This window comes from Colletotrichum gloeosporioides (genome assembly GCF_011800055.1).
Source record: "Colletotrichum gloeosporioides strain Lc1 chromosome Unknown consensus_117, whole genome shotgun sequence".
Classification (NCBI taxonomy): domain Eukaryota; kingdom Fungi; phylum Ascomycota; class Sordariomycetes; order Glomerellales; family Glomerellaceae; genus Colletotrichum; species Colletotrichum gloeosporioides.
Genome location: NW_025544762.1, coordinates 236,196 through 257,361, shown reverse-complemented (window position 1 = coordinate 257,361; position 21,166 = coordinate 236,196). Strand labels below are relative to the sequence as shown.

Here is a 21,166-nt window from a genome sequence, read left to right as displayed (position 1 = left end):
CACCTCGACGAATACCTCCGACGCTCCTTTCAGGACTCTCCTTCCTTTCGTGCGCGTTCTAGTATCGATTCCTTCTGCAACGAAACACCGACCTCGAAGCTTCGAAGCTCGCCGCGTCCGACCCCTTCGAGGCAGCGACTTCTTTAATACCTCCGCCCACAATGGCGCCTCTCATCCTCCACAATGTTCCCGACGAGGAACTCTACATTGGCGACGACGGTATAAAGCGCCCTTACGCCATGGTCTTCCCTCAGTACGTCCCGACGCGACTTCGACCCTCGAAGGGTCCCACCGCGCAGTGACATCCAGCTAACAACTTCCTCCCGCGCAGACAAGATGGCCTCCCCGGTGCTAGAAACCGCCGCGGCGCCCCAGAGACGGGCTCCTTCGGCAAGTCCACACGTCGCTCCCGCTCCCGCACAGGGACACCCGCCCGCCGCGAGAACCCAACTGTCGCAGCCGCCGACAAGATCTTTGGCGACTGGATCTCCTCCCAGGCGAACGTCACCGCTCTCAACACAGCCGCCAACGCCGGCACCTCATCACAACAACCAGGTACAACCACCAGCTCCTCCGCCGCCGTCGGCACCCAACGCAAGACCTCAGGCCTCTCACAAGCGCCCCTCCTAGCCTCCGAAGAAGCTCCCACCGCCGCCGCAACTGGCCCCCGCCTCGCCCGCCGCGAGCCCACCGAAGTCATCCTCCGCGGCTACCGCTCCCCCTCCCAGCAGTACGCCGCCCTCGCCCACTACGAGCAGCTCGCCGGCCTCATCTGCGAAGACTACCCCCGCGAGCCCCCCCTCGAGCAGCGCCGCTATAAGTCCGAGCTCCGCGACCCGGCCTTCACCCGCCGCCGCGTCCTCACCCCCGAGGAGCGCGCAAAGGTCAACCGCGCCGACGGCGGCGAGCACTGGGTCAAGGTCACCTTCGAGTCCGCCGACGCCGCCGACGCCGCGTGCTACGCCAGCCCCCAGCGCGTCAACGGCTACCTCGTCTACGCGGAGCCCTACAGCGGCTTCCCCCCGGTCCGCGACGAGCCCATCCCCGACGTCGACTCCCTCGTGCCCGCCCACGACGACCTGCACCGCTCCCAGTCCGTACCCGCAGGCGCTTTCGGCAACCATGCCACACCTCGCAAGCGCCTCCAGAAGCCGAACAACCCCTTCGCCGCCAACGCCCGCACCATGTCCGACCTCTCCCCGCCCACGTCCCTCACCTCCTCCAACACGATGGACACCGCGACCATGTCAAACATGTCCTCCGCCACCGTGACCATGACCGACGCCCCGCCCCTCGAGCCCTCCTCGTCCACGTCCCAGTCTACCGCCGTCCTTCAGATGACGACCGAAGACAGCCTCTACTGCCGCCGTATCCCGACCGCCCGGCGCGCCAAGCTCCTGCCCGCCGAGCAGGCCATGCTCCCGCAGCAGAGCTACGCCCAACGCCTCGTCAACGCCGTGCCCTTCCTCAAGTGGTTCAGCGGCTCCATGATCGGCAACGAGGTCCCGCGCACCGACACGGGCGAGTTCGACTGGAACCGCGCCAGCCTGTACTGGAAGGTCATCTGCTGGCTCGACGCGACGTTTGGGCTGTTTGGCGGCGAGATCCTAACCGCCGACAAGGACGACTAGATGTTTTCAGTTTCTTGAGATTAGGAGCCTTTGGGAGGTTTTACGTCACGGGCAGGGGATGGAGGGGAGGCGTTTGGAGGAAAAGTTTCATTTAGCATCATGAATACCACGCACTACTGGTTCTCCTTTTTTACTACTACAACCATACTAGACCGACGGATGATAAGATTGGAGAAGCTGCATGCAGTCTTGAGGAGCAGGGACAACAAACAATACCGAGCTCGCGCAGAGAGAGGAATAAAAGGGATCAAGGTTCTGTATGAACAGTTGTAAGACTATGCCGCGCCGAGGAGGGGCGTCCCTCGATTTTTGTTCTTTCCATAGACGCCTCTAAATGGGTATAACAAGAAATAATTCATGACTCTGGGCCGCCGTCGAACATAAATAAACACACACAAAGGCTCCTTCTTCAAATCGAAACATCAGTCTGCTAGACGTCTTCCTCATTCACACTCCACCGCCTCTCCCGCCGCCCCCTCTCCTCCGACCCCCCGTTGACTGACTCCTCCACCACCGAGCTCCCGTCGTTGCTTTGCCCCCACGGCGTCTGCCCGTCCCGCTGCTCCTCGTCCTCCTCCTTCAGGATGCTGTACCGCCGCTGCTCCGCAGCCCGCTCGTCGACCTGCGACGACTCCTCGCTCAGCCCGACGCCCAGGCTGTCGAACGTCACGTCCGTCGCGTGCCGCCGGATCGGCTGCGGCGAGAACGGCCGCACGCCCCGCGACCGGTTGAACGTCGTGTCTGAGAAGATGCTGTCCGCGTCGTTGTCGTCGCCGAGCCCGGGGGATGCCACCGCCGCGCCGAGGCTCTGGTACCGGTCCGAGTCGCTCAGCAGGCTGTCGCCCCGCGCGTGGCCGCCGCCCTGCCGCGTGACGTCCGAGGCGGCGTCCGCGAGGATGCTCTTGGGCGGGAGGATGCTGAACAGCTTCGCCGTCTCCGCGGACCCGCCGCTGATGCTTGCGTGGTGCAGGTCCGCAACCTCGTCGCTCGCGAATAGATCGGCGCCTTTCTCGAGTAGCTCGTCCAGCCCGCCGCCGCTCCACCCTTTCCGTGCCAGGCTCTCGAAGATGTCGACTTCCGCGCGGACGAGGCTGCACGAGGCCTCGAGGATGCGGCCGCTGGTGTCCTGGCTCTCGCGGAGGAGGGTGCGCGCGTGGCCGCCGTGCAGCGCGGTCAGGCCGTCGAGCTTGGTGGTTAGCTCGACGAGGTGGGCGCGGAACTTGCCGACGTCGCGGCGGCGCTGCTTGTGCAGCTTCAGGCCGTCCTTCTCGAGCTTCTGGATCTCGCGCGAGCGCGCCTGGACCTCGCGCACGTAGATCTCCTCCTCGTCGTCGACGCGCTGGCGCCACTTGTCGAGCTCGTGGAGGAGGGGCACCTCGAAGTCGCGGTAGACGGTCTCGGAGAGGATCTGCTGGTGGTTTGCGACGAGGTGGTGGACGCCCGAGGCGGAGAGGAGGAGGTCGGCGGTGCAGGCGGTGTTGGAGCCGGCGCCGGGGAAGCTGGAGGAGAGGGCGGCGCCGTTGGGGTGGGTGCTCGCGGAGAGGGACTCGGCGCGGGCCTCCTTGAGGCGGGCGCAGGACTCGAGGGCGGAGCCGAAGGCGGAGGCGGCGGTGGAGAGGGTGGCGAGGGCCTGGCGGTAGGCCTTTGCGGTCTGGAGGAGGTCGGTGTAGGAGGTCTGGGACTGCTCGAGGTCGGCCTTTGTGAGGATGGCGTGGACGGGGCGCGGGGGCGGCGGGAGGGGGAGGTTGAAGGAGGAGAGGGGGTTCGCGGTGGAGGCGAGGGAGTAGACGGGGGAGCCCGGGATCGGGGGCAGCTGGGAGGGCGTCGGGGTCGCGGGGCGGGTGTCGGAGGAGCCGTTGGCGGCGGCGGGTGTAGGTGGTGAGGTTGCCATTTGTGTGAGGTTTCGGTTTTCGTTTGGAGGGGTTCTTGCTGATCCCTCCGGAAGGGTGGAGGGGGGAAGGTGGAATGCAGCTGCGTTGAGGCTATTTCGGGATGCTGTTTATTGTGGCAACCAACGCTGCGGGGGTTTCGCGGGCTGCGTTGCTGTGGCGGGAGCTCGGGTTTTGTTGGTTTGTTTGGCTAGCTTATCGCGCTGAACAGGGCAGTCTCATCGTCAGGTCGTGATGTAGGAAACGGAGGACGAAGGAACGGGAACCTTTCAAAGGTTGAGGTCTCTAGGAGGAGGAGAGAGGGAAGGGGAAAGAAAAATAAGGAATATTTTAGGTGCTCTCTAAAAAAAAACAGATGAAATCGCTGAAGATGGTTCTGCAAGATGCTGCAAAGCTTCCTTGGAAAGGCGATTGCGGTTGGCGCATGTGGGTCGCCGCCATGGTCCATGGTGCAGGTAACAGCACACACGCACAGCAGCCCAAAGGTACTTACTTACTTAGTAGGGGTCCTTGTGATTCGAGGGGGCAACTGCTGACCGCCGCACCCTGCCCACTGGGCCGCTGGGCCGCAGCAAGGTGGTGTCCGGCCGTTACCCGGAAAGGCCCTGTGCTTGCGTGCTGCGGCGCCACCTCGCGGACGCTGCAGCCGCGATAAGACCCCTGGCTGGAACCACTTTGGGCTCTCGTTAGCGTCATGGCCGTTTGAACGGTGTGTCTTGCAGATGGACTTAGCTCGGCCGGTCGTCGTTGGGGAGTTGTTGGAGAAGACAACTGACTCTTTTGTGATAGAAAATATGAGACAAAAACGAGTGCGTGTGATGTTGTGAGACGGAAGGCGGCGGTACTTAGCTTAGTCTCGGAGTGAGATGAACTATTACTATCATTCCCGGGTGTATGGGGCCGTAAGTGAGTCTCAACCACGGAGGTGAACCCGAGCCCGGCTCGACGAACAACACATGCAGCAGCCAAGATCAGCGAGGTGGGTCTGAGAAGAAGTACAGAACGCAGAATACGCCTCACTTTATTGTTGCACCATCAGACTTTCCCATGTTGACTCGACGACGTTGTTACGCCAACTCCGTACGGAAAATGAAGCCCGTCGTTACCACTTACTCCCAGGCTCATAACACGATGATTCTTAAAATAAAGTTTACACAAATGTTAGCTGAGGACGCAGTAACGGCTACGCTTCAGACTTGGCCGGCTCCACGTCTGGCAACGCAACCCGGAACGTCCTGAGCACGGGTTTGACGATCTTGCGCCGGACACCAGAGTCCTGGTACTGCGGTCGATGTCAGACGGCTCTGACTTTCAAGGCCGAAGTAGTCATCAAGTCCATTTACCCAAAACTTAGTGCTCGGTGAGTAGGACAATTCAGCGTGTTCATAGTCGGTGAATTCAGCAGAGTGCCTGAGTATCTTGTCAATAATCTGCAATGCATTCGTTTGGTCGTCCATGAAACCGCAATTATGGCAGAGGTTGGAAACTTGAAACATCTCAGTGCTTAAAAGCTGTTCTATAAACATATGAATCGTACTAGATAGATATTAGCGACCATACACACCCACTACAAAGAGACAAAAATGGTAAATAGAACGGATATCAAGTTAAGCGCCACTTCAATTAATGACTGATTAACTAAGCCCCCTCGGGTTGGCAGCGGTACTGCAGAATGTAATGGTGGTTTCAAGCAGGCTGAGCTGAAAGTCCTTTTGGTCTCTAATAGTTTAGCAGACGAGTTTTGTCGGTATCAAGATAAGGCTCGTCGTGGCTGCTTACGGTGTTTCTTCACCGAGGTGGTCAAGTGATGCAGTGTGCAGCTCTTGGCAATCATTACGACCCAATGACGCTCAAATCAATTAGCGAGATCTCCATCACGCCTTCTAAAGTATCCTTCAAGGCAAGGACTTCCCAGCTTCTCAGGCTTTTATAAGTAGGCCAACGCTGCCACATGCCTTGATAATTCAAGTCGTTGGTAGTGGTCATCAAAAGCTGGAAGACACAGACACCTTCAGTAATTCTATTCACAAGCTTTCATTTCTCATTTTCCAAGAACTTACCCGAGTGATATGGCTTCGCCTCGTTTACCCCTCGGGTGCTACAATCCTGGGGAATACCACAGTCCGCCATGTTGCTACCCAGACAACCTGACGCAGGCTGAGTGTAGGGCCTTCATCGGACCGGCTCAAGGGAATACGATACTGGATTTGGCATTCCCGGGCGCCAATTACTTGGTGGAATGTCAGAACGTCACAAAGCTCTACGGTGAAATCATCGACATGCCAGACCAGCCTAATTATCACAGCATTCAAAGATACATGGCTTGTGTGGCCGTCCCTGCCCTTGCGAGTTACGAAGCCAACGGTTTCCTGCTCCCTAGTCAGTCGGCACTAGTTCAACAGTACATTCCGCGAGAGAATGCTACGCAAGATACTCTAAGAAACATCACGGCTGCTGTCACAGAATGTCTCACACACACTTGTCAAGCTGCGAGAAACAAAACCTTCTGTTACAGCCAGTCCTGCGCCCCTACACGCCTCTTAATCAACAGCACGATGCCCAATCAGACGGCTATCAACGAATGCCTATTCGCACTATGCAAAAATGGCTTTGACGCCTTGCCCTACGCAAACTCTGACATCATCGGCATTGGGGTAAATGCAAGCATGCCATCGAGTAGATTCAAGTATGGCTTACACAATGTTCACCTCCAGGTCTTTGCATCTTATCTTGTTCAGCTGATTCTCGTCATCATCCTATGGCTGGGTCTTGTTGCGAGAGCCGTCAGGAGGCGGACGAACGGCACGAACAAACCAGCGGCGGATTCATCAGGCGGACAAGCGGCTCGCAACGGTTGGCTTGACTTTCTCTTTGGAATCCACAAGGCTCAGTGCTATTTCGCCGGCGCATTACTAGTCGCCATTCTCGCATCTGACATCGTCGATGCCAATGTGGCCATGGTTATCCTCCTGCTGCCTCTTACCATCAACGGCATTGTTCCGGTCGCCTTCGCCTACGTGATGCTCGTCTACGAGCGTTTGCATTCATCAGCAATCACTCTTCTCACGGTTGCCATCTATGTTCTTGCCACCGCCGCTTCTGGCATTCTTTACATCAGACTAAGACTTCTTGTCCCATCCGACCTAGGTTATTGGACCCTCGTTCAATACATGTACCAGCTCTCGGCAATCGAGTCTTGTGGAGGCTCCTCTGCTTTGACGGCATGTCCGGGATTGATACCTTACAAAAGAGAAGAGCTTACTGATGCAATCAAGCGCCTTGTGGTCATGTCTCCGTTGGTCTGGTGCGTCTCAACTGCGGCTCTTTTGGGGGTGCTTGCCACGGACACCTGGACACGGGTTGAAAGACGCCAATCACGTATCACGCGCTGGATGAGACAGGATATGCCAGGCAGAATTTACATCAAATTCGGAAGAGTTCGCCTTTCCTCGCTGGGCTCTGCTATATTCTGGCTGACAACGTTGGTTCTTGTCGGTTGCGTGATATTCCACATGTCTCTCCTGACCATCGCCCTCTCTGCGCAAACCTTCGATATCGGAGACTGGGGGTTTGGGCAGGTTGTGGCTGTCACTGTGTGGATACCGCCGGTACTTGAGTATCTGTACTCCCTATTGAGTAAGTATCGATCCCCGATTCTCGGACGGCGGATAGTGATTGCTCGTCTGTACTTTTCTGAATGCTCAGTTTTACTAAATGCTCGCAGGGGAGCGAGTGATGCATGCACGGAAGAAAAGATCCGATGCAAACAGAGTCGACGAATACGCTGAAGAGCACCCTTTGCTGCCAATGCCTCGGGGGCTGGGCAAGGCTAGAACGTATCCGGGAGGTGCAAGAAGGAGGCTATCTTGAATATGAATGTGTCTTTAGGATAACTCGTAAGCGATAAGCGTAGCTCTATCGTGTCTTTCTAGCCGTTCGGCAACGTCTCTTCTCTTAGGATGTAGTAACGTATTTCATCAGACCTCTTTCCATCTACTTCTTCTCAGTAGGCGGCAGCTGCTTCAACAGAAACGCCTCGACATCGTCCAGCTCCTCCAAGCAAGCAGAGTGACCCATGCCCCTATACGGTCTCAAAGTCAGCATACACAACTCCCAGCCAATAACCCATCAGCCAAACCAGAACAGGGGAAACAGAGTACTCACGGGTAAAGCGTCCTCGACACATCATACCCCAACTTCTTCAACGCCTCCATGCTCAGCGCGCCCAGCTCCGGCCTCACCAGCGGGTCCGCATCGCCGTGGCCCAAGAAGATCGGCGTCGCCTGGTTCGGCTTGTCGGCGGGCACCAGCGACGCGAAGCGCTCGCTGAGCAGCAGCCAGCACGACAGCCCCACGATGCCGGCGACCTTGTGCGTGCCCGTGAGGCCCGAGAAGATGGCCATGGCGCCGCCCTGGCTGAAGCCGCCGAGCACGATGCGGTCCGCCGGGATGCCGGCGTCGACCTCGGCCTGGACGAGGCTGTGGAAGTACTCGTTGGACGCGAGGATGCCCGGCGCGTCCTCGTTCTCGCGCAGCGACTCGACGGTGCCGTCGAGCTTTTTCTGCAGGATGGCCGCGGTGGTTAGGGGGGACGGACCGGGGGGGATGCGGTGGCGGTCTAGGATGGAGGCGCGACTTACAATGTCGAACCAGCCGGGCATGCGCATGCCGAAGTTCTGAGGCGAGGGGTCGCGTTAGCGTGTTGGTCATGAGCATCTCACTCATCATCCCGTATGGTGAGTAGGCATGAGATGAGATGAGAATGAAGATGAGACAGGCAGGGAAACTCACACAGGTGATGGGGATCTGCGGCGCGTGAGGCAGGACGAACTTGACCTCGTCCAGCCTCTGCCTCCGCCTCCAGTTCTCGACGGCGCTGGCCCAGCCGTTGCCCGTGTCGCCGAGGCCGTGGGCGAAGATGACGGTCGCCGTGTGCTTCCCGGCGGCCGGGAACACGAGCGGGGCCGCGCGGCTGATGGACGACATGTCAACTGCTACTGGTGGGGTTCCGCCAAAGAGGGAGTCTTGCGGGACGGCGGCGAGCGGGGGGTACTGTTCTTGGTGTTGGGGTTCGGAGACGGTGAGGTGTGCGAGGTTGGCGAAGACGACGAGCGTTGTTGCGATGAGCCCGCGGAATGAGAGCATTGAGAGCAAAGGGCAAACTGGAGGTCCAAGCTGAGGGCCGGATGGGAGAGCTCAAGGTGTCCACTTTTGGTTTTTTCCTGGTGGCTCCGTTCCGATGGGTGGGGTCGCTGATTGGGAAGATCTGTGGTGTGCCGGCGCGGCGTGTAGATCCGTCTGGAACGCACTGTGGGGCGGATGTCAGATGCGCGGGACAAGATGCAGTGTTCGGAGGCTCGCCTATGGCAATTGCCAAGTACTTCTCTCAAAAATAGCTCCATAGGGAGTAAATATCATGCCAAGGAATCACAAACTATACAATCCGGGGAAGACGGGGGCCTTCCTCGGAATACCACCGGCACAGCGGATTTAAACTCACCGTCAGCCCACGAGCGGGTCCCTTCAGCGCATTCCCGCCACTAAATCACCCCGAAACACACAGTGGACCCGGCCGCGCGCGACGAAAACCACCCCGCCCATCACCACGCCGGCCCCTCCGCAACGCCCTCCGTCCCTCACCCGGTTCGGGTAAGGGGTCCTCACCGATGTCCGATGTGCAGAGTATCAACTCACATAACTCCCAGCCGACGAACACATCCAGGAGAGATGTGATTATCCCCCCCCTCTGAATCCAGCACACACAAAACGCCGAGTCTGGATTGAACCCTCACCATGGCCCGTCTAAACCCAATATTCCTCCTCTCCCTCCTCGTCGCCCTGCTCGCATACATATTCTCCCCAACCCTGCGATCCTTCTTCACAGCCGTGACATCAACCCTCTCGAAACCATCGCCAATGGACTCAACCTCGCCATCACCACCGCCAAAAAGGCCCCGTATGCCAGTCTACTTCTTCTCCCACGGCGGCGTAAGCTCCCCCTTCCCCGGTCCCCTCCCCTTCCCCCATCCACTAACACCCTCCAGCCCGATGTAATGTACAACAAAGCCCACCCAGTCTACCCAACCCTCCAACACATCGGCCACGAAATAACCTCCCTCCGCCCCTCCGCAATCCTCGTCTTCTCCGCCCACTGGCAATCCCGCTCCCGCACCTCCGTCAACATCAACGCCGCCCCGGGCCCCGCCCCCCTGATCTACGACTTCTCCGGCTTCCCCCTGCACTACTACTCCGCCTCCTACCCCAACACCGGCTCGCCCGCCCTCGCCTCCCGCACCTGCGCCCTCCTCGCCGCCCACAACATCTCCTGCGTGCCCACCACCGACCGCGGCCTCGACCACGGCGTCTGGGCCGGCTTCCACGTCGCCTTCCACCCGGACACGAACCCCCTCGGCTGCCCCCTCGTCCAGGTCTCGCTCTTTGGCTCGGAGGACCCGGACGCGCACTACCGCCTCGGCAGGGCCGTCGCCGAGCTGCGCGACGAGGGCGTCGTCATCATCGGCGCCGGCATGTCTGTCCACAACCTGTACGACATGGGCGGCGGGCCGGAGCCCATGCCGTACTCTGTCAGCTTCGACGACGCCCTGAAGAAGGCTGTCGAGAGCAAGGCGGAGGACAGGCAGGAGAAGATGGCGCAGGTGTGTATGAGACCGGATGCTAAGCAGGCGCATCCTTGGATGGACCATCTCATGCCCGTTCACGTTGCTGCCGGTGCCGCGGGAGACGACCTTGGGAAGCAGCTGTGGACCATGCAGGAGGGCAGCTTTGCATGGGCCCAATATCGGTTTGGGTCGGTACCAAAGACGTGACGAAAGCTTTCTCAATAAGCGTAGCACATCTGTATTATTATCATTGACTCGAAATAATTTCTACCACGACATAGAGCATAACACTCTCCCCAGGCACTCAGACCATTTGCTCATTTCTCAAGTAATAAGCATGCATACTCATCTATTAGGACGTTGCCTTCCTGTTATCGTAAACTCCTGCCGTCGGTACTCCATCTTCATTATCATAACGCTGTTGTAAACCTTCGCATCGCGGCTTGCTTGCCTCCACATTGACGCTACTAATCACAAGAATGCTCTCGAATGCTCGCTTCTGACCATGGCTCGATGTCTGTCGCTGAGAAAGTTCTCAACCATCTGCTGACTACCAAGCTTCTGAGCCCTCCAGTCATCAGAACTAGTCGTGTCTGAGGTGTCTGTGCTGTTGAAATCGCTCGAGTCCAAAAGGCGACGACCACTGCCACTTTGCCGTCTCTCTCTGGGCGAACCCCAATTGACCTGGTCACTGCCCAGCATTGGGCCGAATTGTTTCTCCACCGTCATGCCGAGCCCTGGGCTGGAGACTGACGGCTTGAGGCTCTTCCGTAGCCCAACACGCCGGACCAGCTTCATAGGCGATCGAGTCTTCGGCTTCATCTCGGTCGACGTGAAATCAGGCATTGTATCAGAGCTGCGCACCTTCGAAGTCGCTCTGTTGGGTGACTTGACGGGAATATTGCTCTGGGATGAACGCGCCTGAAGCAGTGGCATTGAGGGAGTTTCTCGGAGAGAGCTTCGGGGTGGAATCGGTGGTGGTCCGTACACACGAACATGACCGTTTACTCGGCCCTCTGAGTAAGGAATCGCATTCTCATTGCTGTAAAGAGCGGAAGCCTTGGGCAAAAATGCACCCTCAGCACGGCTGGCTGATGATGCCTGACGATTGTGACTCATTGTACGAAGTGGTGTATGAAACTTGATAGGGCCAGTCGGTTTGTACATCTTGGGCTCATCTTCAGCGTACATCTGAGCTCCCTCGCGTACATGCCCTTTCGGCATACTGGGCTTGGCGTATCTCACCTCCATCATCTGTCTAACAGGCGCATGAAGGTCATTATTGGATGCGTTTGCCGAGAGATAGGTCTTCCATTCGACAGAGCTGGCATACGACGGGGTTCTGGCCTCAGTGTCGGTTGGCATTGTCGGTATGTATGTCAAAGGCTCGCATGGCGTATGAGACCGCGACCGTCCGTGGGAGCTAGACCTAGTGGATGCGTTTGCTGCCCGCTCAGTAATGTCCGAGTAGCAACTCTTAGAATGCGTGAGCCCGTTAGTCCTGGAAGACGACCCGACACTCGGACGACGAGGACGAACAGCGCCGGGAGCAACCAACGCCGACGTCAGAAGCTCCGACGAGAGAAGCTGCGGCGATAGCAGCCTCGGTGACATGGGCTGGTCAGAATAGATGCTGTCCGAATAGGCCAGACGGGGGTCATCGCCAGAGAGACTTGGATGACGTCTCGTGGATACCAGATCCAGATTCAGCTCGGGAGGCGCAGATGACTCAGAGCTGCTCTCCTTCATTGACTTCTGCAACGCTCGACGGTAAGGACTTGTAGTCCGGAACAAGTGGCACGTCGGGCTGCCAAAGAAGGCCGAGCTTCGAGTAGACAGCGTTTTCGGAGCAGCCGAGACCTCTCTAACGGTGACAGGCAGAACCCTTTTCTCGTCACCTACTGCAGGTCCAGGATACGGGCTGTATTGTGCGCCCGTGGGAGCGATCCTTGTGGGATAGTGGATGACGCTCCCTGATTCCGAGAATGAGCCATCTTCAGTCGTCTCCACAATGCCGACAGGAGGTATCTGAGTCGGCGGGTCATCCCGGAAAACGTCGTCGTCTGACCGTACACATCTGATTGTTGGCGGGCTGTCATCCAGCGACCTGCGTAGTTTCTTTGCCTCCTGCTTCTGGAAGTCCTCGCTGCTGGCCTCTCGTATGTTCTCTTTCTGGTTGACCTCATACAGCCGATTCATTAGCGCAGAATACACCCTCTGGCTGTCGACTGCTGGAGGAACAGGCGGACCGCTCGGTTTTTGAGGAGACACAGCCTCGAATTCGTAAGGACTGCGTTCGTCCATGGTTGGTCGACGAAACGATGACGATGAATGATGTGGCCCATTTTCCTTGATGACGGAAAGCCTCTGCCGATCTCTTTCCCCGCCCCAAGAGCTTTGGCTGTTGAGAGTGTGCGTTCCTGAGCTTGTCCAACTTGTGACTCGAGACTTCTCGTCGGACTGATCATCCAAGACTTTCCTGAGGCTTTCGATGCTCTCTATGCTGCCTTGACGAGATCGAAGCTGTTGAGCGGACGATGAGGCATGGAGAGAGGGTACGCGTGATGGGACCTGGGAGATTGAACATTCGTCCAGCACTGGGTCGTCAATATCCATATAGGCGTCATCGTCTACGTCTCTGTCGCCTTCGTCGTGGCTTCCAACCCCTGCTTGTGACTCCATCTTTCCCTCTAGCCCTTGCCCCTCATTCTTGGTGAGCCCGAAGAAAGACTTCAGCCTAGTTTTGAAACCATTGGACACTTTTCGGGCTTTCTTGCGAAGGGAGCCGTTGCGCTTCGGAACCGCAAGGTTGCCCGCTGAGGGATCTCTCATGGATTGACGAATGCCCTCCTTGTTTGAAGTGAACAACCTCGAGGTGCGGCTTTGAAGGGGTGCTTGTCCGTCTCCACCGAAGTTGTTTCCGCTGTTTTCGCTTTCATTGGTATTCGTCCGAAGATTGGACCTTGTCGCTGTGGACTTCAGGAAGCTCATAGACTTTGGAGCTCTGAGACTGCGGTTTCTTTTTGGTGACTTGCTCTCCTTGATGTTCTGCATCGACTTCCGCCTGAGTGCAGGTGTGGGAATTTCTTGCCCCGGGGAATTGCTGAAGTAGTACTTAGGCGTGGGAGTCTGGCCTGTTGGGGAGAACATGGACCTAGACTTGCGGAGCTTCCTGTACGAACCTGGGACAGACGCACATTCGTCTACCGGTCTGTACGACTCGGCAGGAGGTAGAGACTCGACAAATTTGGCTGTGAATGGGTTGAAGCACGGTGATTCATCGGCCTTCTGGGGCGCTGCGTGGTTCTGCTGATTTTCGATGCGACTCAGAACACTTCGGCGTCGGGGGATGCCGGTGCCATTGGCGGCATTGTTCTTGCTTGACTTGGCAAACCGGACGCTCTTTTGCCGCCGGAGTCCGTTCTCATCGCAGGTTCCGTCCAGCGTCCCCTGCTGGCTACCAGAGTCTCCAGAGTATTCTGTGAATACCGATTGTAGAGGGGGACGGGATACCGCTGGGACCATGGTCGGAGCGGCCTGACACCAAGAGAGAGTAGCAGCAAGATGGGCATCTCTATCAGCAATGGCGGGGTCGATATGTTCCAACCTCTCCAGGGCTGAGCGGAAAGAAGTTGTCGATCTGGCCGACTTGGACCTGCTCACCCCCGAGGTCGACTTGTTGCTGTTGCTCCGACGCATCTGGGGCGGCTTCTGTAGGAGAAGTCAGAGGCAGGGTAAGAGAAGAGTACAGTAGGTATGGGGGTGGTGAGCGGTGTAGGGAATTCAGATGAGGCTGCTGATGGTTAAGTGCGATGGTAGCTAACCAAAAGCGAACCGCGAGAGCGTCGGAAGATCGAGGATGTTGTATATCGGTTCATGGAGGTTGAATGCGGGAGAAGAAGAGGCGAAGTGACGGAGTGGTTGTAAGCCAGGCAATGCAATGCCTTGGAGGTGACGCCGTATAGCACCGGGAAGGAACTCCATGATTGCTCTTTCCACGGGGCTGAGTGAACTCTGAGAGAAGAGACGAGAATGGAAGGACCGTTCAACCAGCGCCAGAGGCAGGAGAACGGCAGGAGGGGGCCTGATCCCTGGTTTGGGCAGGCATGAGGTGGCGCTGGCAAGCGCCAGCTGTTTGTCATTCCTTCCCGAGATGGAAGACACAGCATTCCAGTCCCAGCACGCTGCTCAACGGGCAAAACGGCAAAGTGTAAACCGACTTATCGATATGGAGGATCGACCATGTAGAAACCATGTGCTGCCATATGTCTTACGCAGAGTCTTCCAACCCTCTCGAAGGGGGTTGGCAGCGATCTGAGAGAGGCAAGCATGAACCGTTAGGCTGTCTAAGCTGACCATCACCAAGCCGAATGGGGACGACTGCCTGGCGGCTTACTCACAGAGTTGAACAAAGTTTGCCAACATCATGCTCCGTTGGTTGGCTTGGCTGGGGTTACTAAGAGAGTTGGGACGAAGGGACTGCTCACCTGCCATATGTCATCACAGGTTCACAACTCAATCACTGGCTCAAAGCGCGTCAAGGTTCTGATAGGTAAGGAGACTTAATTCGTGCTGTGAGATCTGTATGTAGCCATGAAGCAATGCATTCCCATCCTAACCCATCCTGCAATGTAACCCTATGCATACACTGTCATTGACCCAGAAAAACGTAAGGAAATAAATTAGACCAGTCTAGCGTTCTATTACGACGCTTACAAGGAGGTCTCCTTGAGGAACTCCTTCAGCTCCTCGTCCACGAGCTCGTGGATCTTCTTAGCGAACTTCTCGGCCTTGGTGCCGACAGTCTTGGCGCCCTTGACAACCTTGCCGGAGAGAACCTCGAAGTCCTCCTCGATGGCCTTCTCGAGGTCGTCAATGGTGACCTCCTTGGCCTGCTGCTTAACAGTGTAGCCGCCAGCCTCGACGATGGCAGAGTAGTTGTTGCAGCCACCGCCGTTCCAGGCGAGGACGTTGGGGGTGTCGCGGGGAATGTCAGCGAGGGCGCCAACGGTACCGACGGAGATCAGAGCCTTCTTGAGCTTCTCCGGGGTGATGGCAGCAACAGCGTACTCAGAGTCAGAAGCAGGCTGGAGAGAGAGGTAGTAGGCAAGAAGACCGCAGATGTGGGGGGAGGCCATGGAAGTGCCGGAGATGGTGTTGACGGCGTACTTGGAGCCAATCCAGGTGGACTTGATGTTGGTGCCAGGGGCGAAGATGTCAGTGCACTTGCCGTAGTTGGAGAAGTAAGAGCGGCGGTCGCCGAGCTCAGTGGCACCGACGGTGACGGCCTTCTCAGCAGCGGCGGGGGAGTAGTTGCAAGCATCAGCGTTGTCGTTGCCAGCGGCGACGGCGAAGTGGATACCAGCATCGACGGCAGCGTTCACAACAGCGTCCAGAGCCTGGGTCTTGCCACCACCAAGAGACATGTTGGCGACGGAGCCCTTGAAGCCCTTGCGCTTACCGTCCTTGGCAGACTGGACCTGCTCAGTGTGGGAAGTGGCAGCCCACTCGACACCCTTAACGACGTCGGACATGGTACCAGAGCCGTTAGAGCGAAGGACCTTGACGGCGTAGACATTGGCCTTCTTGGCGACACCGTACTTCTTACCGGCGATGGTACCGGAGCAGTGAGTGCCGTGACCGTTGCCATCGACGTCCTGGTCACCAGAGGGAATGGTCTTGCCCCACTTGGCACGGCCCTCGAAGTCGACGTGGTCGACGTTGGTTCCGGTGTCGATAACGTAGGCATCAACACCCTCACCGGCATCACCGGCGTACAGGTACTTGTCGTAGGTACCGAAGCCCAGGGACTTGCGGTGGGAGATGCGGGCAAGACCCCAAGGAGCAAGCTTCTCAAGCTCGCCGTCGCACTTGTCCTCAACCTGGGACTTGACGGGGACCTGGGTGTGGACAACGGAGTCGACCTCGATGAACTCGACCTGTATGTAGATGGAATTGTCAGCGATGGCTCGATAGCAAGGTGATAAGACAACAGCCGAAGCTATCCGACCGAGCTCGGTGATGCGCCGCCAAGCGCCGGTGGGTCTCGCAGTGTTTGGGCAGTGTCAGAATGGTCGGACTTACGTCAGGGTGTCTGCGGATCTTCTCGATGGTGTCCTCGTCGAAGTGACCGGCGTAGCCCAAGAAGTCCTTGCCGATCTTGTAGGTGTGCTTCAAGCCGTGGAAGACGTCAGAAACCAGAGGCTCCTGGCTGCGCTTGCGAAGCTCGAGGCGCTCGTCCTGAGCGGAGGAGTGAATCTGCTGGACCCAGGTGTGGTGGTCTGAGGCACCAGACTCCGAGACGTGCTTCTTGAACTTGATGATGTACGAGTTCGGGACGGCCTCGGCGTTGGTGGCAGAGAGGACTGGAGCCATGCCGTCGTGGACGGTCTGGATTGAGAGGGAGGGGGTGGCGCTGACAACAGCAGCCAGGCCGGCAACGGCACCGACGAAGCCTCTCATGATGGCGGTTGCGATATGGTAACGAGTCTAGAGTCTACCGGAGACGTTTGCAAACAAGACGAAGGAAATGAAGTTACTGAAAAGCCGCCACAGAACGACGAGTACGCGATGGGTTTGGAGAGGATGGGGTCAATGGAAGAGAGAGGGAGGGGGATGAGAGAGAGATGGAGCAAACGAGACGGGGGAAGCTTCGGAGAGCGGGTGCGGGTAGATATAAAGGGAAGGCAGCGACGGCGGTTGCGTGCGCACAGCTGTTGGTGAGGTAAGGAACCTGTTGCGATGGATGGGGACCTGGCAGGTACACTACCACACTACCTCCACTCCCACACCATGAGGTACCTCACCTGGTGCATTTGCGCAGTGTTCGTGGAGTCCGGCGCAAGCAAGTACCTTACCAAGTTACCAGGCTGCTATCGGCCGGTCTTAGGACGGCTGCGCGCCCCCCAGTGTGACGCAGCCAACTAAGATAAGAGCTGGGGAGTGGCTGACGGGGCCGAAACCGGCTTAGCGCTGGGGCGAGGGAGCCAATGGAATGACTCGATAGGGTTTCCTCGGCAATGCGATAAGGGAGGGTCGCGTTTGGGGTTTCCCTGGGACGCTCAGCAAGGCACCTGGTTCGATACGGAAGGCTGTTTGGGATGGGAAAGTGCGTATGGCCGATAGGGAGGTACTTTCTCTGCGACTCACGCGAGTGCCCTTTCCGTCAGGTACACCTACCTTCTACCTTCCTTCCATACCTGTTGGGGCAGGAAGCACCTGCTGGTGGACATCCAGTTGCCTCCTCCCACGGCACCGAACGGCCAGGGAAGCTTCATCTCAAGCTCCCGTCCATCAGTCTGATCAGCCAACGGTTTCTTTCTTTGGTCTATTCATCTGAATCAGCCTCGTGATCCTCTGTTGGGGTTGCGATAAGCCAACAATTCTTGCTCTCGCGCTCTCTGGGTTCGCACAAGCAGCAAGGTCCGGACAAGACTGCAGCTGGAGAGTCAGAGTCACAGCCAAAACCCCGACGTCATCACACTCTGTACCCCAACAGCCAAGGCGGTCGCGAAGTTACTGCGGCAATCAACCACCGTGTCGAAACATGGGCAGGCAAACAGGGTGGCCGAACAGCCCTGAATACCTCCTCGACCCATGCTTCTGACAGCGTATCCTAGCATCGTCAGGGAGCTATTGAACGCGGTGTCGTCCATCCAGACGGTGTCACCCGTGACCCTGGGAAGAAGAAACAAGCAGACGAAGACAGCTCGACGCCAACGCAAGGTACCTGCTCTGCCAGCCAGCTAGCCAGCTCACCACAACACGGCCTTCGCCGCCGCCCAGCCTCGGACACACTTTTCTGCTGCTGCCAAATCATGTACCGCACTATCAGCTCTCCTCATGCATTCTTCACCCAGCTTGGAGAGCTCTCCCCTCCCAACCCACCAGGGGCATCCACACAGTCCGCATATCCCGCATAGCGCTGCATGCGATAACGCGCAATGGGCGATTCACATTCACGCAGCGGAGAGCGAGGCAGATCTATCCGGAGGACCCTGAAGCTTAACAAGCGCTGCCATCCCGTCTTATCTCGACACTCGAAGCTTTCGTCGTTTCGTTGAACTGGGCTACCGACCACTCACAGGGATGGGGAGCCGCATGGCCGTCGTGTTCAGAAAATCAGACAGTCCGTATTACCCTGTCACCGTCTTTTTCACCTTCAATCTACCTTCCTGGGCCTGTTGATCTGACCTCGGAAGGGCGGAGGGACAGGGCATGTCGGGCATGTCACTGGGAGTGCGACTGCGGCTTCGGTCAGCGAGCTACCCTTAGCTTGTTGTGCAGCACCGCTATGCAGCCAGGACCGTACCAGCCAGGGCGGCGAGCAGCAAGTCGGGCTGCGTATCGCACCGCCCGCCCCATTGAGCATGTAACTTGCTCAATGATGATGTGATTAACTGTAATAAGGTATCCGGCGCAACTGGGTCTCACGGGGTCTCACGGGAACACTGCCAGGCCGGGGATTGAAGGCGAGGCGGGAGAACTCAAGGCCTGCGTAGCCACTGGAGCTGTCGCTGTTCGTCTCACCCGCTGCTGTCCGGCGGCTGTTGCTCAGTGCTGATGCTGGCAGCTATGCTCAATCCTCAAGGTACCTTTGCCTCGGCCGCCTGCTAGAGAGGCTGGTCAAAGGGCAAGCTCCGGCCCAAGAGGTACCTTGAAGGGGCGGCGAGCTGTCTGACTGGAACATGGAGGCGGGGAGGCGAGGCCCAGCACCAACGCTACGCTGATCCGAGCTAGCCCACACGCCTGACCCACTGGTCAGATGGTACGCCCCCGTGTGTGCCTGGCACGTGCCTCACATTTCCCCTGCCTTCCCGTCATCGGGGGGAATTTGGCGTGAGAGCTGCCTGAGCTGCCTGAGTGAGAGGGACCTTGGTGCTTGGCCGGGGAGCTCCCTCCGAGCTGGATTGTCACTGTTAGCCCGCAGCAGGAGACGGAACGCCGAGCAAGTCTGGGGTCAGTCGAGGAGTCATCCAGGTCCTCGAGAGACGAATGGCAAAAAGAACACCGATTGCGTTGCTCCTCCGGTCCTGCAGGAATTGCCAACAACGACTTCGACGCCATCAGTAACTTGACACCTTGGAGGCGAATAAACATTGTTTACCGCCCGCGGTCGTGCTCAGAAACGCCATGAGCTTGCGAGTCGTTGTCAATGCGAAAGCCGCATCTCACCACACCATCTCGTCTCACCCAAAGACATAATTGGGCCATTCGCGCCGACTAGATATGGGTGCAGCCAGTACGCGTGTCGTTGGCCAAAGGCCAGAGACGAGGACAATGACCCGAATTGACACACCATCCAGCTGGCGACACTCGATGCGGACTAGATCCATGCCATCCATTCTGGCGAACAGCAAACAGCGAAGGTGTTGCCGAATTCCAGCAACCATCTGCCGTTGGATCTGTGCCAACCATCGCTGAACACTCCATCCTGCGCTTGGTGAGTCTCGTGTCTTGGTGTCTGGGAGGAGGCGGACTGAAACCACCCATGTCGCCCAAGCTTCTTCCCAGATGCAGCAGGTGTGCAAGTATTCAGCAATGGCAACTGCGCTTCAAAAGCCAACGGCAAGATCCCCGATCCCCGGAACCGATGATCGCTCAAGCAACCCCCGGTCAAGGGAGTCATGACACATGGCCATTTGACCCGACTTTGTCTCTTGTTCGCGTCGTTGCATTATAATCGTAGCTAGCGCTTGAGACTATGGTAGATGGCTACTGACTCAAAGGACACAAAGACTGATAGGCCGTCACGTACTGATTCGTGTTTCCAGCACTTCTAGCTTTTGGAGGGTTTCATGCATCAAAGAGGGTGTTCAGTCGCAATACCTTGATAAAGGTTACAGTACAGTCCAATAGCTCATGCCAATCCAGGCCGTGAAGACACTGGCGTCAGCTATCAAATGGTCAAATCTCAGGCCGAGCTGATGGTCGAGCAGGACGTCGTTGCTCAACTTGGCACATGGAAGTAGCGCGCTCGAACGGGATGAAGCAGTCATGTTTCATGGGTTCCACACTGCTGTCTACTGGAAGCTCTTACTGCGTAGAACCGCTCCGGAATGCGTCCGTCTATTCATGTGTCAGCAGCAAGGCGAACCTTGTTACGGACCGAGCACGTCCAGCTCGGTTTCTAGAATATTTCGCTCTTTTTTGGTACCGATTCATTATGAGGGCGTCCGGCTGTTGGGTTCCTATGTGTCAAGTGCTGGCCAGCAGAAGTGCAATGGTCTGGGGATGATGGCTTCTTGTAACATGCTCAACCCACAGTGACGTCCCGCCAAATGCTCTGGTTTGATTGTCAAAGCAGCAACAGCAGCGGCAGCAGCTGTGCCATTAGTAGCACGGCGTATCGATATGGTCTCTGAGCTCAGCTAGGTGCCTTTGTGACGGAGACGAGCCGGGAACAGGGACCCGGCGTCAACGCGGGCCTAGCAAATCTGCTCCAAGTGCTTCAGTGGTTAGCATGCTGAGTGATGGTGACCGCAGTGGCAGGTCTCAGTAACCGGGACAGAACGCTGAAATCCTTCAGCACTGCACCGCCACCATTCCTACCCCACTCCCGGTTCAGCATGCGGTCAGCACGCTGCACCGACTGGCAGTGGACGCCAGACCTCCACTGCTCCTGCCCGCGGGCTGCCGTTGAGTGGTGCCTCCCACGTCTGCCGCTGCGTTCCGCTCTTGGACCCAGCGAGGCGGCCACTGAGAACGGCCCAAGCCACACCGCGCGCCTCGAGGCTGACACTCGCAGCTCGCCCAAGCCAGCTCTGTCTCCGTCTTCGTGATAACGCGCAGCTATTGGATGTCATTGGAGCATTTTGAGCTCGCTCTATTTTATCGTCATATCCACCGACTGCACTCTTATCCTTGGGCAGGACCGGTGTGAACGCCGATTAATCCCCTGCGCCTGTCTCTCCCCTCCGAACCCGACGCCCGCCCGTTTCTGAGCCTCGAGCTGCGACGCTATCCAAAAGCCGTATCCCACTTCGATGCCGAACAGTTTTGGCGACTGCCTGGACCCTCGATGGGT

The 21,166-nt window shown here is 57.7% G+C and overlaps 6 protein-coding genes across 6 annotated transcripts; 2 read left to right on the top strand and 4 right to left on the bottom strand.

The window, feature by feature from the left end:
• Positions 1 to 161: 161 nt before the first annotated feature.
• Positions 162 to 1,631, top strand: GCG54_00009067 (Nucleoporin NUP53; the record flags this gene model as incomplete). The annotated part of the gene is made up of 2 exons (XM_045409017.1): positions 162 to 253; positions 332 to 1,631. 2 exons carry the CDS (start codon positions 162 to 164, stop codon positions 1,629 to 1,631), a joined length of 1,392 nt encoding a protein of 463 aa, XP_045256262.1.
• A 430-nt stretch (positions 1,632 to 2,061) lies between these two features.
• Positions 2,062 to 3,522, bottom strand: GCG54_00009066 (Protein IVY1; the record flags this gene model as incomplete). The annotated part of the gene is made up of 1 exon (XM_045409016.1): positions 2,062 to 3,522. One exon carries the CDS (start codon positions 3,520 to 3,522, stop codon positions 2,062 to 2,064), a length of 1,461 nt encoding a protein of 486 aa, XP_045256261.1.
• A 3,991-nt stretch (positions 3,523 to 7,513) lies between these two features.
• GCG54_00009065 (Acyl-protein thioesterase 1) lies at positions 7,514 to 8,665 on the bottom strand (the record flags this gene model as incomplete). Its single annotated transcript, XM_045409015.1, has 3 exons — positions 7,514 to 7,601; positions 7,685 to 8,196; positions 8,312 to 8,665. 3 exons carry the CDS (start codon positions 8,663 to 8,665, stop codon positions 7,514 to 7,516), a joined length of 954 nt encoding a protein of 317 aa, XP_045256260.1.
• A 648-nt stretch (positions 8,666 to 9,313) lies between these two features.
• GCG54_00009064 (Extradiol ring-cleavage dioxygenase) lies at positions 9,314 to 10,347 on the top strand (the record flags this gene model as incomplete). The annotated part of the gene is made up of 2 exons (XM_045409014.1): positions 9,314 to 9,508; positions 9,565 to 10,347. The coding sequence occupies 2 exons, from the start codon at positions 9,314 to 9,316 to the stop codon at positions 10,345 to 10,347; spliced, it is 978 nt and encodes a 325-aa protein (XP_045256259.1).
• A 264-nt stretch (positions 10,348 to 10,611) lies between these two features.
• Positions 10,612 to 13,665, bottom strand: GCG54_00009063 (uncharacterized protein; the record flags this gene model as incomplete). The annotated part of the gene is made up of 1 exon (XM_045409013.1): positions 10,612 to 13,665. One exon carries the CDS (start codon positions 13,663 to 13,665, stop codon positions 10,612 to 10,614), a length of 3,054 nt encoding a protein of 1,017 aa, XP_045256258.1.
• Positions 13,666 to 14,852: 1,187 nt separating this feature from the next.
• GCG54_00009062 (Subtilisin-like proteinase Spm1) lies at positions 14,853 to 16,629 on the bottom strand (the record flags this gene model as incomplete). The annotated part of the gene is made up of 2 exons (XM_045409012.1): positions 14,853 to 16,079; positions 16,225 to 16,629. Coding segments are annotated over 2 exons (1,632 nt in total), but the record flags the coding sequence as incomplete, so codon positions are not given.
• Between the last annotated feature and the right edge of the window lie 4,537 nt (positions 16,630 to 21,166).